Below are 17,915 nucleotides of genomic sequence, written 5' to 3'. Positions count from 1 at the left end.
TCCCACACCCACTGATCGGAGATGTGTTGAAACCACGCGTCGCCAAAGTGGGAGAGCCTGCCACCGACTAAGGACGTTGCTGGCGCGGACAGATAGTCAAGAGGAGGCTGCCTTAGTGGCAGCAGCTCCTGCGGTCTTCTGTGGACGCGCCTTTGTGCGCCAGTTGGATTTTTGGTCCTTGGCTGAGTTAGTGGACGAGGCCGAGGGCTTAGAGGACGACCAGTTGGAGGAACGAAAGGAACGAAACCTCGACTGGTTCCTACCCTGGACAGGTTTCCTGGTTTTGGTTTGTGGCATGGAAGTACTCTTCCCGCCAGTAGCTTCCTTAATAATTTCATCCAATTGTTCACCGAATAGCCTGGACCCAGCAAAAGGGAGCCCAGCAAGGTACTTCTTTGAAGAAGCATCTGCCTTCCACTCTCGAAGCCACAAGATCCTGCGGATAGCGAGGGAATTAGCCGAAGCCACCGCAGTGCGGTGAGAAGCCTCCAGCATGGCAGACATGGCATAGGATGAAAAAGCGGAAACTTGGGAAGTTAAGGCAACCATGTCGGGCATAGATTCCCTGGCGAGGGAATGCATCTCCTCTAGAGAAGCAGAGATGGCTTTGAGAGCCCACACTGCTGCAAAAGATGGGGAGAACGAGGCCCCTGCCGCCTCATATACAGATTTGGCCAGAAGGTCAACCTGGCGGTCAGTGGAATCCTTAAGAGAGGTGCCATCAGCCACTGATACCACGGTCCGGGCTGAGAGTCTAGACACCGGGGGGGTCTACCTTTGGTGAATGAGCCCACTCCTTGACCACCTCAGGTGGAAAGGGAAAACGGTCATCAGAACCACGCTTTGGGAAGCGTTTGTCAGGACAGGCCCTAGGCTTGGTCAAAGCGGCCTGAAAACTGGAGTGGTTAAAGAACACACTCTTTGTCCTCTTAGGCAAGGTAAACTGGTGCTTTTCTGCCAGAGAGGGTTGCTCCTCTGATACTGGCGGATTGAGGTCCAGTACAGAATTAATGGACGCAATCAAATCACTAACATCTGAGTCACTTTCGGACAGATCAATGGGGCACATGGAGGGAGCCTCCAAGCCCCCTGTAAAGGCATCCTCCTCGTCCCATGAGTCAGCCTCTGAAACAGAGCCGCGGGACGAGGAAGGGGAGGGAGCCCTACGTCTCCTCTTAGGAGGACGGGGCCTGGGACCAGATGAAGAATCCTCTGTGAGCTCCGTTGAGAGAGCCCTAGCAGCAGAGGCACCCTGTGAAGGGGGCTGATGCATGTTCAGCAAAGTCCGGGACAGCTGTCCCATGGAGTCGGCAAAAGACTGGGAGATTGACCTAGATAGGGATTCTACCCAAGCCGGGGGTTCAGCCACAGGAGCCGGAGCAGCCAGAGCGACCACTGTGGGTGCGATTCCAGGCTGAGGCATTGTCAGGTTAGAGCAGGCATCACAATGTGGATATGTGCTCGGATCAGGCAGCACGAGCTTACATGCAGTGCATACTGAATATAGCTTTGGAGCCTTGCTCCTCGTGTGAGACATGCTGCTGAAGTGGGGGCTCTGCCAGAGTGACCCCCAGAGAGTATATACAGAGGCCCACAACCAGAGGTTGTGGCTTACCAGACCGCTGGAGCGGTGTTGTGTGCCCTCCAGATCCCAAAGCCCGGACCCCCAAGCACCTCAGCAGGGGTGCTGCAGCCAGTGCTGATCGCAGAGAAAACGCTGATAAAATGGCGCCGGAGCGAGGAGAGGGGGCGGGACCAACTCAGAGCGGGATCTGGAGGGCCAAAGAGACTTACAGGGGAGGAGACATGTACCCAGTGAGGAGTGTCTCTCCCCTGTGTAGAACGGCCGCTGGGCGGAGTCGCACTGTCCCTCTGCATGAATGACATGCGAGGGCAGTGAAACCGAAAGTAGGCCTCCGGCGAAGCCGGGGCCTAAATTTGAGCGGTGCGGCCGGCGCGCAGGCACCATCGGCGCGGTTCTCAGGCGACAGCCAGAGAACCGGCCGGAAATGTCAGAAAACTCACTCAGCACACTCTCCCACCATAATAAAGTACAGGGACCCCCAGAATATAAACGTCTCAGGTGCTTAGCTTGCTGAGACGCAGGGTTCCAGGTCCCTGGGGATGAGTGCTCCGTCCAGCAAGATCCTGAAGGGCTGCGGATGGAGACCGGTCTCCTGCAAAGCATGGAGAACCGTGCTGGCTCCCGCGGCATGTAAGGCTCCAGCCTTGGAATCAACCTTAACAGCACCGCCGACACAGTGGGGTGAGAAGGGACATGCCGGGGGTCCAGACTTGGACCCGCTTTTCTTCAAACTCTTTCCAAAAATGAAAAATCAGATGAGAATGCATGTGTGGATGTATGCCTCCTGAACACAAAGCAATGAACTGGCTAGATCTGGTTCTCCAGGGGGTGTATAGGCTCAGAGGGAGGAGCTACACTTTTTAGTGTAGTACTTTGTGTGTCCTCTGGAGGCAGAAGCTATACACCCAATGTCTGGGTCTCCCATAGGAACGATAAAGAAAAATAAATGGATCTAAATTGAAAATTGAAATACAAACAATTATAGTTGAGACAGTATATGTGTGACTGCCTGACTTAGTCCCAGAAAACACCATTAAGGTCCTATCCTTAGAGGTACAGTGAAAACTGAACAAGGTCCCCACTGGAGCACTACAATATCGTACACAGCACTGCTCCTGACCGTGTGGCTATGTACAGTATGTATGATACTTCACTTTATACACTTTCTACTTGGAAAAAAAAGCTTAACCGCAGTATCACACAGTCCCAAGAACATGGGTGGTATTGTAATGAAAGGACAACATTGTTACCTACATTTGTGGGACAGAATGGCCAAGACTTTTACCAATTACGCACTTGTGGTTAGTGGGCAACCCATGCATATTAAAATTCTTATACTTTAGTCATAAAGTATAACAATTATCACTGTATATTACTTCCTCTACATAATGGGAGATTCAGCCCCTAAAAGGATTCTGTCTCCTGAAGAACCACGTATTGGAAAGGGAAAACGTCGAGACTATGACCTCGGACTCATGACTGAAATCACACTGATGGCATGTTCTTTATTCTTAGGCCGGGGCCACACGGGGACTACTGCGATCCTCGCATGACACTCGGCTCACGCTGGCAGCACAGCAGGAGCCGAGTGTCATGCGAGTGTTATTGCGACTGAGGTCCGATCGTGCAATCAGACCACAGATGCGGGGGGCGGACCAGCGCTGAGGAGGGGAGGGCCAGTGCTGAGGAGGGGTAGGCAGGATTTATCTCACTCTCTCCTCCGTTGCCGGTTATTGCCATTCTCACGCTGCACTCGCGGTACACCGGTGTAATGCGAGTGCAGTGCGATGTTTCTCTCGCCCCATAGACTTGAATGGGTGCGAGAGAAAGTGGATTGCATTGCACCAGCAGCATGCTGCAACTGTTATCTCGATCCGATTAGGGCTGAGAAAATAATCGCTCATGGGTGCTGACACAGGGTAATATTGGTCCGAGTGGAATGCGATGTTTTATCACATTCCACTCACTCTGATTTTCATGCCGTGTGTCTTAGACCTTACAGTAAGAAGACCCCACTATTTTGAAGGTAAGTATATTTATCATTTCCTTATTTGCTCTATCTTATTATACAGTCATATGAAAAAGTTTGGGCACCCCTATTAATGTTAACCTTTTTTCTTTATAACAAATTGGGTTTTTGCAACAGCTATTTCAGTTTCATATATCTAATAACTGATGGACTGAGTAATATTTCTGGATTGAAATAAGGTTTATTGTACTAACAGAAAATGTGCAATCCGCATTTAAACACAATTTGACCGATGCAAAAGTATGGGCACCCTTATCAATTTCTTGATTTGAACACTCCTAACTACTTTTTACTGACTTACTAAAGCACTAAATTGGTTTTGTAACCTCATTGAGCTTTGAACTTCATAGGCAGGTGTATCCAATCATGAGAAAAGGTATTTAAGGTGGCCACTTGCAAGTTGTTCTCCTATTTGAATCTCCTATGAAGAGTGGCATCATGGGCTCCTCAAAACAACTCTCAAATGATCTGAAAACAAAGATTATTCAACATAGTTGTTCAAGGGAAGGATACAAAAAGTTGTCTCAGATTTAAACTGTCAGTTTCCACTGTGAGGAACATAGTAAGGAAATGGAAGAACACAGGTACAGTTCTTTTTAAGCCCAGAAGTGGCAAGCCAAGAAAAATATCAGAAAGGCAGAGAACAAGAATGGTGAGAACAGTCAAGGATAATCCATAGACCACCTCCAAAGACCTGCAGCATCATCTTGCTGCAGATGGTGTCAATGTGCATCGGTCAACAATACAGCGCACGTTGCACAAGGCTGGAGGCAATAAAACACGGTATTCCAAGAAAAGCACTTGCTCCCCACAGTAAAATTTGGTGGAGGTTCCATCATGCTTTGGGGCTGTGTGGCCAATGCCGGCACCGGGAATCTTGTTACAGTTGAGGGTCGCATGGATTCAACTCAGTATCAGCAGATTCTTGACAATAATGTGCAAGAATCAGTGACGAAGTTGAAGTTACGCAGGGGATGGATATTTCAGCAAGACAATGATCCAAAACACCGCTCCAAATCTACTCAGGCATTCATGTAGAGGAACAATTACAATGTTCTGGACTGGCCATCCCGGTCCCCAGACCTGAATATCATTGAAAATCTGTGGGATGATTTGAAGCGTGCTGTCCATGCGACCATCACACTTAACTGAACTGGAATTGTTTTGTAAACAAGAATGGTCAAAAATACCTTCATCCAGGATCCAGGAACTCATTAAAAGCTACAGGAAGCGACTAGAGGCTGTTATTTTTGCAAAAGGAGGATCTACAAAATATTAATGTCACTTTTATGTTGAGGTGCCCATACTTTTGCACCGGTCAAATTTTGTTTAAATGCGGATTGCACATTTTCTGTTAGTACAATAAACCAGACTTCAATCCAGAAATATTACTCAGGCCATCAGTTATTAGATATATGAAACTGAAATAGCTGTTGCAAAAACCCAAATTGTTAAAGAAAAAGAAGGGAATTTTGTTTACTTACCGTAAATTCCTTTTCTTCTAGCTCTAATTGGGAGACCCAGACAATTGGGTGTATAGGCTATGCCTCCGGAGGCCGCACAAAGTATTACACTCAAAAGTGTTAAGCCCCTCCCCTTCTGCCTATACACCCCCCGTGCTCCCACGGGCTCCTCAGTTTTGGTGCAAAAGCAAGAAGGAGGAAAAAGAATTATAAACTGGTTTAAAGTAACTTCAATCCGAAGGAATATCGGAGAACTGAAACCATTCAACATGAACAACATGTGTACACAAAAAAACAGGGGCGGGTGCTGGGTCTCCCAATTAGAGCTAGAAGAAAAGGAATTTACGGTAAGTAAACAAAATTCCCTTCTTCTTTGTCGCTCTATTGGGAGACCCAGACAATTGGGACGTCCAAAAGCAGTCCCTGGGTGGGTAAAATAATACCTCGTAAGAGAGCCGTAAAACGGCCTCTTCCTACAGGTGGGCAACCGCCGCCTGAAGGACTCGTCTACCTAGGCTGGCATCCGCCGAAGCATAGGTATGCACCTGATAGTGCTTCGTGAAAGTGTGTAGGCTCGACCAGGTAGCCGCCTGACACACCTGCTGAGACGTAGCCTGGTGCCTCAAAGCCTAGGACGCGCCCACGGCTCTGGTAGAATGGGCCTTCAGCCCTGAGGGAACCGGAAGCCCAGCCGAACGGTAAGCTTCGATAATTGGCTCCTTGATCCACCGAGCCAGGGTTGATTTGGAAGCCTGTGACCCTTTACGCTGGCCAGCGACAAGGACAAAGAGTGCATCCGAGCGGCGCAGGGGCGCCGTACGAGAAATGTAGAGTCTGAGTGCTCTCACCAGATCTAACAAGTGCAAATCCTTTTCACATTGGTGAACTGGATGAGGACAAAAAGAAGGTAAGGAGATATCCTGATTAAGATGAAAGGGGGATACCACCTTAGGGAGAAATTCCGGCACCGGACGCAGAACCACCTTGTCCTGGTGAAACACCAGGAAAGGGGATTTGCATGACAGCGCTGCTAGCTCAGACACTCTCCGAAGTGAAGTGACTGCTACTAGAAAAACCACTTTCTGCGAAAGGCGTGAGAGAGAAATATCCCTCATTGGCTCGAATGGTGGTTTCTGAAGAACCGTCAGCACCCTGTTCAGATCCCAGGGTTCTAACGGCCGCTTGTAAGGAGGGACGATGTGACAAACCCCCTGCAGGAACGTGCGTACCTGTGTAAGTCTGGCTAGGCGCTTCTGGATAAACACAGAGAGCGCTGAGACTTGTCCCTTAAGGGAGCCGAGCGACAAACCCTTTTCCAGTCCAGATTGAAGGAAGGACAGAAAAGTGGGCAAGGCAAAAGGCCAGGGAGAAATACCCTGAGCAGAGCACCATGACAGGAAAATTTTCCACGTCCTGTGGTAGATCTTGGCGGACGTTGGTTTCCTAGCTTGTCTCATAGTGGCAATGACGTCTTGAGATAACCCTGAAGACGCTAGGATCCAGGAATCAATGGCCACACAGTCAGGTTGAGAGCCGCAGAATTCAGATGGAAAAACGGCCCTTGAGATAGCAAGTCTGGTCGGTCTGGTAGTGCCCACGGTTGGCCGACCGTGAGATGCCACAGATCCGGGTACCACGACCGCCTCGGCCAGTCTGGAGCGACGAGGATGACGCGGCGGCAGTCGGCCCTGATCTTGCGTAACACTCTGGGCAACAGTGCCAGCGGAGGAAACACATAAGGGAGCTGAAACTGCGACCAATCCTGAACTAAGGCGTCTGCCGCCAGAGCTCTGGGATCTTGAGACCGTGCCATGAACGCCGGTACCTTGTTGTTGTGCCGGGACGCCATGAGGTCGACGTCCGGCACCCCCCAGCGGCAACAGATCTCCTGAAACACGTCCGGGTGAAGGGACCATTCCCCTGCGTCCATGCCCTGGCGACTGAGATAATCTGCTTCCCAGTTTTCCACGCCTGGAATGTGAACTGCGGAGATGGTGGAGGCCGTGGCTTCCACCCACAGCAGAATCCGCCGGACTTCCTGGAAGGCTTGCCGACTGCGTGTGCCGCCTTGGTGGTTGATGTATGCCACCGCTGTGGAATTGTCTGACTGAATTCTGATCTGCTTGCCTTCCAGCCACTGCTGGAACGCTTTCAGGGCAAGATACACTGCCCGTATTTCCAGAACATTGATCTGAAGCGAGGACTCTTGCTGGGTCCACGTACCCTGAGCCCTGTGGTGGAGAAAAACCGCTCCCCACCCTGACAGACTCGCGTCCGTCGTGACCACCTCCCAGGATGGGGGTAGGAAGGATTTCCCTTTCGATAATGAAGTGGGAAGAAGCCACCACCGAAGGGAAGCTTTGGTCGCCTGCGAGAGGGAGACGTTCCTGTCGAGGGACGTCGGCTTCCTGTCCCATTTGCGTAGGATGTCCCATTGAAGAGGACGCAGGTGAAACTGCGCGAAAGGAACTGCCTCCATTGCTGCCACCATCTTCCCCAGGAAGTGCATGAGGCGCCTCAAGGTGTGTGACCGACCTTGAAGGAGAGATTGTACCCCTGTCTGTAGTGACCGCTGCTTGATCAGCGGAAGCTTCACTATCGCTGAGAGGGTATGAAACTCCATGCCAAGGTATGTCAGCGGTTGGGCCGGTGTCAGATTTGACTTTGAAAAATTGATGATCCACCCGAAACTCTGGAGAGTCTCCAGGGTAGCGTCGAGGCTGTGTTGGCATGCCTCTAGAGAGGGTGCCTTGATCAACAGATCGTCCAAGTACGGGATCACCGAGTGACCCTGAGAGTGGAGGACCGCTACGACAGTAGCCATAACCTTGGTGAAAACCCGTGGGGCTGTTGCCAGGCCGAACGGCAGTGCCACGAACTGCAGGTGTTCGTTCCCTATGGCGAAGCGCAAGAAGCGCTGGTGCTCTGGAGCAATCGGTACGTGGAGATAAGCATCTTTGATATCGATCGATGCAAGGAAACCTCCCTGGGACATTGAGGCGATGACGGAGCGGAGGGATTCCATCCGGAACCGCCTGGTCTTTACGTGTTTGTTGAGAAGTTTCAGGTCCAGGACAGGTCGGAAAGACCCGTCCTTCTTTGGGACCACAAACAAGTTGGAGTAAAAACCGTGGCCCTGTTGCTGAAGAGGAACAGGGACCACCACCCCTTCTGCCTTCAGAATGCCCAGCGCCTGCAGAAGAGCCTCGGCTCGCTCGGGAGGCGGGGATGACCTGAAGAATCGAGTCGGGGGACGAGAGGGGAACTCTATCTTGTAACCGTGAGACAGAATGTCTCTCACCCAACGGTCTTTTACCCGTGGCAGCCAGGTGTCGCAAAAGCGGGAGAGCCTGCCACCGACCGAGGATGCGGAGTGAGGATGCCGACAGTCATGAGGAAGCCGCTTTGGTAGCGGCACCTCCGGTGGTCTGTTTAGGACGTGACTTAGACCGCCATGCATCAGAGTTCCTTTGATCTTTCTGAGGCCTTTTGGACGAGGAGAATTGGGACCTGCCCGCGCCCCGAAAGGACCGAAACCTCGACTGCCCCTTCCTCTGTTGGGGTATGTTCGGTTTGGGCTGGGGTAAGGATGTATCCTTTCCCTTGGATTGTTTGATGATTTCATCCAAACGCTCGCCAAACAATCGTTCGCCAGAAATTGGCAAACTGGTTAAGCGCTTTTTGGAAACAGAATCTGCCTTCCATTCCCGTAGCCACAAGGCCCTGCGGAGTACCACCGAATTGGCGGCTGCAACCGCCGTACGGCTCGCAGAGTCCAGGACAGCATTAATAGCGTAAGACGCAAATGCCGACGTCTGAGTGGTTATGGACGCCACCTGTGGCGCGGACGTGCGTGTGGCTGCGTCAATTTGCGCTTGACCTGCTGAGATAGCTTGTAGCGCCCATACGGCTGCGAATGCTGGGGCAAAAGAAGCGCCGATAGCTTCATAGATGGATTTCAACCAGAGCTCCATCTGCCTGTCAGTGGCATCTTTGAGTGAAGCCCCATCTTCCACTGCAAGTATGGATCTAGCTGCCAGTCTGGAGATTGGAGGATCCACTTTGGGACACTGAGCCCAACCCTTGACCACGTCAGGGGGAAAGGGATAACGTGTATCCTTAAGGCGCTTAGAAAAACGCTTATCTGGACAAGCATGGTGATTCTGGACTGCCTCTCTGAAATCAGAGTGGTCCAGAAACATACTCGGTGTACGCTTGGGAAACCTGAAACGGAATTTCTCCTGCTGGGAAGCCGACTCCTCCGCCGGAGGAGCTGAGGGAGAAATATCCAACATACGATTGATGGACGCAATAAGGTCGTTCACTATGGCGTCCCCGTCCGGAGTATCAAGATTGAGAGCGGCCTCAGGATCAGAATCCTGATCAGCTACTTCCGCGTCATCAACCAGCGATTCCCCTCGCTGAGACCCTGAACAATATGATGATGTCGAGGGAAAATCTAAGCGAGCTCGCTTAGTCGGTCTGGGGCTGGGGTCTGTGTCAGAACCCTCAGCTTGGGATCCATGAGATACCCCGGGAGGACATTGTTGGTCCAGCTGTGGTGGGCCAGGGAACAAAGAATCAACAGAGTCCCTGTGCTGAGATACCGGTCTGGACTGCAAGGCTTCCAGTATCTTAGCCATAGTCTCAGAGAGTTTTGCAAACTCCGTCCCTGTCACCTGAACAGTGTTAGCAGGTGGCTCCCCCTGGGCCCCCCCTAGCAGAGGCTCTGGCTGAGTAAGTGCCACAGGGGCCGAACAGTGCATACAATGAGGGTCAGTGGAACCTGCCGGTAGTGGGGTCGTACATGCGGCGCAGGCAACATAATAAGCCTGTGTTTTGGCACCCCTGCCTTTCGTGGGCGCCATGCTATTATCTTCCCTGAGCAACACAATAGGGTATATAGCCAGAAATCAACTGTGCACTATACAGTGTAAAATAAACATATAATGTTACACTACTGCACAATGGGGCTAGCACCACAGGTGCTGCTTACCACCCGCTTAAAGCGGTTGTGAGGCCACCAGAGTCCCTGCCTGGGTCTCCCAGATTTTGTCCCCCTCTGCAGCGTCCGAGGAGCTGACAGGAATGCGTCCTGAGGAGAGGAGGGCCGCAAAAAGCCGGGGACTCTAGTAATAAACGCGGCCGCCGTAAAAGCGCGGCCGGCGTGGAAGTCCCCGGCGCACAAAGCAAAAAACTGAGGAGCCCGTGGGAGCACGGGGGGTGTATAGGCAGAAGGGGAGGGGCTTAACACTTTTGAGTGTAATACTTTGTGCGGCCTCCGGAGGCATAGCCTATACACCCAATTGTCTGGGTCTCCCAATAGAGCGACAAAGAAAGGTTAACATTAATTGGGGTGCCCAAACTTTTTCATATGACTATCGGTGTATAAAAAGGGCTACTTAGCTAGGGGCAGCAGTCGATGAGTGGGAGCGGAACACTAATGTGCCACCCGCTCCATCTACCCATTTGGCTATTATAAATCCACCTCTCTATTTATGAGATATATGTATATATATATATATACATATATATATATATATATATATACATATATACACTAGCTGTAGTACCCGGGTGTTGCCGGGATAGTAACTGTCTCTCTGTCTCTCTCCCAGTCTCTGTCTGTGTGTCGCCGTCTGTCTCTCTGTCTGTGCCTTTTTTTGTCTGTCTGTGTCTATCTCTCTGTCTGTATTTGTATCAGTCTATCTGTCGCCATCTCTGTGTCTGTCTGTCTCTCTCTATCTCTCTGTCTGTCTCTATGTGTGTGTGTGTCTGTCTCTTGCTTACCACGTCTGTCTCTTTCCCAGTCTGTCTTTGTCTGTCTCTTTCCAGGTCTGTCTCTTTCCCCGTCTGTCTCTTTCCAGGGCTGTCTCTTTGCTCATCTGTCTCTTTTCAGGTCTGTCTCTTTCCACGTCTGTCTCTTTCCACGTCTGTCTCTTTCCACGTCTGTCTCTTTCCACGTCTGTCTCTTTCCACGTCTGTCTCTTTCCACGTCTGTCTCTTTCCACGTCTGTCTCTGTCTATCTCTCTCTGTCTCACCACCGACATCTTATTACCTCACACATAAGCTTCTTATACTAACAGTTTATTTTGTTCCTATAGCAACCACTGACAATTGCTATTAATAGCCTGCAGCTCCCACCTCCATTCAGTTTAATGGAGGCAGGATTTTTAAGAGTAACTGTAAAGCGCGGGGTTCATTTTTCCTGTCAAAACATAGTCTATGACGTTCCCTAAATGTCATGATTGTAAATGTGACGGTGCAAATTTCTTTAGCGGACATACACACACACACACACACACACACATACACTGAGCTTTATATTATAATATATTATATAATATATAATATAAAGCTCAGTGTATGTGTGTGTGTGTGTGTATGTCCGCTAAAGAAATTTGCACCGTCACATTTACAATCATGACATTTAGGGAACGTCATAGACTATGTTTTGACAGGAAAAATGAACCCCGCGCTTTAGGCCCCCTTCACACGTCCGTGAAAAACACGCACGTGTGTTACGGGCCGTTTTTCGGGTCCGTGTCCCGTTTTTGTGTCCGTTTTTATGGTCCGTGTGGCACCTGTGTGAATTGCGTATGCTAGCCGTGTTTGTGTGCAGAACGTCCGTGTGTGCGTGTGGAATTAACGTGTATGTGTACGTGTAATGTCCGTGTGTAATGTCCGTGTGTGTGATGCACAATGTCGTTTATAAATGTCGGCTGACAGCAGACAGAGTTGCGCGATGAGAATGAACTCGGGTGAACTTCACCCGACTTCATCCTCATACCGCGGCTCTGTCTGTGTCGAGTACTGATTAGCGGTCACCTGTGAAGGATTCACCGGTGACCGCTAATCCCCCGAGTGACTGAAGATTCCCCCCCCTCTCTCATACTCACCGTTCCCCGATCTCCGGCGCAGCGCTGCACGGCATTCACACTGCTGCGGCGGCTTTTACTATTTTGAAAAAGCCGGCCGCTCATTAAACAATCTCCTATTCCCTGCTTTCCCCGCCCACCGGCGCCTATGATTGGTTACAGTGAGACACGCCCCCACGCTGGGTGACAGGTGTCACACTGCACCCAATCACAGCAGCCGGTGGGCGTGTCTATACTGTGCAGTAAAATAAAAAAATAAATAATTAAAAAAAAACGGCGTGCGGTTCCCCCCAATTTTAATGCCAGCCAGATAAAGCCATACGGCTGAAGGCTGGTATTCTCAGGATGGGGAGCTCCACGTTATGGGGAGCCCCCCACCCTAACAATATCAGTCAGCAGCCGCCCAGAATTGCCGCATACATTATATGCGACAGTTCTGGGGCTGTACCCGGCTCTTCCCGATTTGCCCTGGTGCCGTTGGCAAATCGGGGTAATAAGGAGTTATTGGCAGCCCATAGCTGCCAATAAGTCCTAGATTAATCATGTCAGGCGTCTATGAGACACCCTCCATGATTAATCTGTAAGTTACAGTAAAAAAACACACACACCCGAAAAAATCCTTTATTTGAAATAAAAAACACACACAAATTCCCTCATTACCAATTTATTAACCCCGACAAACCCTCCATGTCCGGCGTACTCCACGGACCTCCAGCGTCGCGTCCAGCTCTGCTGCATGGAGGTGACAGGAGCAGCAGAAGACACCGCCGCTCCGGTCACCTCCACGCAGCTAATGAGATGAGTATAGCGATCAGCTGCTGTCAGTCAGGTAACTCGCGGCCACCGCTGGATCCAGCGGTGGCCGCGGGTAACCTCAGAAAACAGTAAAAGCCGCCGCAGCAGTGTGAATGCCGTGCAGCGCTGCGCCGGAGATCGGGGAACGGTAAGTATGAGAGAGGGGGGGAAACTGACCGACAGACTGTGAGAGAGGGACAGACAGACAGAGAAACCGACAGAGAGACAGAGAGACTGACCGACGGACTCAGGGAGATTGACCGACATACACAGAAATAGAAAGAATAGCCGACATCACTAGAAATAAAAACACCAAACGGACACGGACTATAGGTATATGCATACGTGTTTACTAACGTGTGTGCACATACCCATAGACTTTCATTGTGTCCACGTGTGCGTGCTCCGTGCAGATAACGGACATGCATCCGTGCCAAACGCAAACACATACGGATCACGGACACGCACACACGGACATAATGAAATAACGGACGTGTGACCACAATCATAGATTAACATTGGTGCACGTTTGGCCGTGTCTCCGGTATATACGGAAACGGACCAAACACGCACGTGTATCACGGACGTGTGAAGGGGGCCTTACAGTTACTCTTAAAAATCCTGCCTCCATTAAACTGAATGGAGGTGAGAGCTGCAGGCTATTAATAGCAATTGTCAGTGGTTGCTATAGGAACAAAATAAACTGTTAGTATAAGAAGCTTATGTGTGAGGTAATAAGATGTCGGTGGTGAGACAGATAGAGAGAGACAGAGAGAGATAGACAGAGACAGACGTGGAAAGAGACAGACGTGGAAAGAGACAGACGTGGAAAGAGACAGACGTGGAAAGAGACAGACGTGAAAAGAGACAGACGTGAAAAGAGACAGCCCTGGAAAGAGACAGCCCTGGAAAGAGACAGCCCTGGAAAGAGACAGCCCTGGAAAGAGACAGATGAGCAAAGAGACAGACCTGGAAAGAGACAGACCTGGAAAGAGACAGACCTGGAAAGAGACAGACGTGGAAAGAGACAGACGTGGAAAGAGACAGACGTGGAAAAAGACAGACGTGGAAAGAGACAGACGTGGAAAGAGACAGACGTGGAAAGAGACAGACGTGAAAAGAGACAGCCCTGGAAAGAGACAGCCCTGGAAAGAGACAGCCCTGGAAAGAGACAGCCCTGGAAAGAGACAGATGAGCAAAGAGACAGACCTGGAAAGAGACAGACCTGGAAAGAGACAGACCTGGAAAGAGACAGACCTGGAAAGAGACAGACCTGGAAAGAGACAAACCTGGAAAGAGACAGACCTGGAAAGAGACAGACCTGGAAAGAGACAGACAGGGAAAGAGACAGACAAAGACAGACTGGGAAAGAGACAGACGTGGTAAGCGAGAGACAGACAGACACACACATAGAGACAGACAGAGAGATAGAGAGAGACAGACAGAAACAGAGATGGCGACAGATAGACTGATACAAATACAGACAGAGAGATAGACACAGACAGACAAAAAAAGGCACAGACAGAGAGACAGATAGACAGCGACACACAGACAGAGACTGGGAGAGAGACAGAGAGACAGTTACTATCCCGGCAACACCCGGGTACTACAGCTAGTGTATATATATATATATAGTAAAAACTTAGTAAAACGATTCTATAATAGGCAGGGGCTCCTCCGCTCTCATATAAGTGACAGATGTCTCCCTATAATACGTGTATAAGGATAGAATCACCACTCAAGAAGAGTGGGACAAGAAGAAGCCACTGTTAAATGTACGTTTTTCTCTGAAACAACAGAGCATTCTAAATTAAAACATATCTGCCTGCAGTGATGGAGCCAGACTTAAATTCATACTGCCAGTAGTTCAACCATCGTATGTGAGCTGTCAGGTTCACTTTACTGCCATTTTTTCTGCATTACTTTGAAAATTAGGCAATAGAAGAGCATTCCAGTTCTTTCTACCTGATTAAGTTTCTTAAATTCAACAACTTGGAAAAAAATATGTTGAAGAATGTGTTTGGCGTCTTGTTCTTCCTTTGGTAGGCTTCCAGTTACCCCCAAGATATCACCACACTTCCGTACATAGAATTCCAGGTCGTCCTCTGTGCCTGCACGAATGGAAAACACAGCAAGTGTATTAACAATAAAAAGTCTGTATATGGCGGGTTAGCAAGCTTACAGTGAGAGAGATGTTACTAGATCTGACTCTGCAGACATCAGCCAAACACTGTTTGTAAGGTATTATACCATAGATGACTTTTCGTCCATTTCTTATCTACTGTGGCTATGAGATGGATAAAGAATAACATTTACAGAGAAGCAAGTGGGTTATTCAAAAACAACAAAGCTTCTTAAAAGGATTATTTGGAGACTTAAAGGGAATCTGTCAGCACATTTTTTTCTACGTAATCTGAAGAAAACATGACATAGGGGCTGAGACACAGATTTCAGTGATGTCTCACGTATGAAGCTGTGTACTATTGTTTATTTGCAATGATTGTTTTATCACCAGGAGATTATCACTGCCCCAACAATGGCACTTGTGCCTGCTTAATAAACCAAGCATCCTCCTGCGATAAGCAACTCATTGTCACTATACAATGTACACAGAGAGCTGTGTTGTGGGCCGGGTTAAGCTTGCTGAGCTCTGCTTCATCTTACATCTAAAAACTCTGATTGTGTCACAGCTGCTGCACCAAGTAAACTAAGTGATACATTGTTGGAATCAGGGTCTCTTTTCCTATGTTATGCTGCTCTTAGATAAGATAGCAAAAACCAGGTGACAGATGCCCTTTAAGGTGAATTTAGAGGGGCTGAGAATCCGTGAATGTTGCCCTCAGTCATCATTGGCAATGTATATAAGCCAATAAATGAGTGAGTATAGTTGAATGGCATTTGATAACAGACTGAGATCCCTTGTCTAAAGGCCACGTCACACTAAGCAACAACGCTAGTAACATCGCTGCTGAGGCACGACTTTTGTGACGTAGCAGCGATGTTGCTGTGTGTGACATCCAGCAACAACCTGGCCCCTGCTGTGAGGTCGCTGGTTGTTGCTGAATGTCCTGGACCATTTTTTAGTTGTTGCTCTCCCGCTGTGAAGCACACATCGCTGTGTGTGACAGCGACAGAGCAACAACTGAATGTGCAGGCAGCAGGAGCCGGCTCCTGCGGACGCTGGTAACCACGGTAAACATCGGGTAACCAAGAAGCCCTTCCCTTGGTTACCCAATATTTACCTTCGTTACCAGCTGTGAGGTAAATCCGGAGATATGACGATAAATCATGACATTCAAGTCATGTCAGGAAGCCCTCTCCTGGTGTCACTACCCCCTTCCCTTCACACAACTGGTTTAGCAACAAATCCATGGCCATGTCCTGTGATATGGAAATTAGGTGGCTTTAGGACAATGGATACAGGATGACTCCCTGCCGTCACCCTGTAGTAGGAGCTGCTAGCTCATTAGCAAGGCTATGGAACTAGCAGACAGAACGACTCCAGTAAAAAATGGTTCATATCTCGCAAGCCATATTTCCGATAAATATGGCAACCATAACAATGGTGTCTCCGCATGTGGACGATGCTGGCACACCCTTTTTATGGAAGTAGGACATTGGGAAACACACCAAACGTGATATCAGCCAATGGGGAACTGGCAGACAGGTCATGAGTCCCCTCGTTCTGTAGCTAAATTCATAACTGTCACAATGAGAGCATTGGCGTCTGCCTACGACGCTCCCAGGCAAAGTTATAGCCAAAATCCCCTTTGCTGGATAATTCTGATCCATGCAGGGGGAGTGGCAGTGCTTCCCTGTGAGGTCACTAAGGTAGGAGGGGACCTGGATCTGCCCAGGTTGATAACCCTACTTCGGCCATTTTCCAGCGTTCTTCTGCTCGGGGGCCTGGTTGGGAAAGACCTGTGAGGAAGAATCCTAGAAACCTGGTCTACAGCGCCCCCCTGTGGCCAGACACACAAGGTAACTGATGTAATTGTATACCTGTTTGTAACCCATGCTTTATCTGTAACTGTACTCTGACATATGTATATTCTGTAGATTCCCTATTGTATATATTGTAGTTTCTAGTGTGCTTTAGGCGATTAAATTATATAATTAATCTTGGGCTGTTCTGTTATCTCGATCTTGAATCCCACGTCTGTGTGTTCGGCTAATAGTTACCGTAAATCGGTTGGTGGCAGCGAGTTGTGCCAAGGATTATTGTGGGGAGGCCAGTGAGATTCGGGGAGAGTTTATATATTCCGCCCGCGGAGGTCGGGGGAATATATACCTTACTCTCACCGGGGACCCTTCAATAATCGGCATAAGTAGTATAGCGGCCTCCTTGCTTATTGTCGGGCAATTCCATAATTGGCCTGACTATAAGAGGGGCGCTAGAGAGCGCGTCACGTGCTCTGTCTGTCGGTCGGGAGGTATAAAGTAGGGGTGACCCCCACTTGTTACCCCCCGATTGTGACGTACTGGTAGCCAGCGCGGGGGATTTCTGAGTGACCCCCCCGGTGGTTTGTGACATATTGGTGGCATAGCGGTGGGATCGAGATAATAGTGTGTGTGAGTGTGAGACCCATACTCCCAGACACTAAAGACTGCCTGCAGCAGCTGTGGCTGCTGGGGTCTTCAGACTAGCTCAACACTAGAGTGTCAGAGTGCAGATACTGTAAGGTGTGTGGAGGCATCAGGTGTCAGTTCTGTGTCAGTGACCAAAGTCTGCAACAATGGCTGATAGCACCAGGAGCAAAGCCAAAGGAATGGCCGATGCTCAGGCCAGAGACGATGAGGAGGTTGTCCACGAGCCCTCCAGGAGCTCGACGCCAGAAAACCGTTCTGCCGAGGACATTGCACAACCGGGCACTGCTGGACAAGATGAGGAGGAGCTCGCCCAAGGTTCCTCAACGAGCCAGATGCCAGCCCTCCGCTCTGCAATGGACAGTGAAGCACCAGGCTCCGCAGCGGGCCGCAGATCACCACGTGCCATTCCACCGAGCCTGGGAGGCTCGGATAGCCTTCTTCAAATGGCTATGGCCCTTCTCCAGGCTGGAGACCGGGATACCTACGAGATACTCATGGCAGAGCGCAGGGCAGAGCGGCAGGCAGCGCGTGAAGAGCGCCAGGCAGAGCGTGACTACCAGCTGCAGCTAGCTCA

The 17,915-nt window shown here is 49.8% G+C and overlaps 1 protein-coding gene across 1 annotated transcript in view; it reads right to left on the bottom strand.

Moving 5' to 3' along the window:
- Nucleotides 1-17,915, bottom strand: part of IFT52 (intraflagellar transport 52) — a 106,515-nt gene that overhangs the window by 5,474 nt on the left and 83,126 nt on the right. The window contains exon 13 of the mRNA XM_075349839.1: nt 14,717-14,862. Coding sequence (XP_075205954.1) covers nt 14,717-14,862 — 146 coding nt within the window. The remainder of the gene's footprint in view (nt 1-14,716; nt 14,863-17,915) is intronic.

Source organism: Anomaloglossus baeobatrachus, chromosome 5, assembly GCF_048569485.1.
Source record: "Anomaloglossus baeobatrachus isolate aAnoBae1 chromosome 5, aAnoBae1.hap1, whole genome shotgun sequence".
NCBI lineage: Eukaryota > Metazoa > Chordata > Amphibia > Anura > Aromobatidae > Anomaloglossus > Anomaloglossus baeobatrachus.
This window is presented reverse-complemented; position numbering and strand designations above follow the sequence as displayed.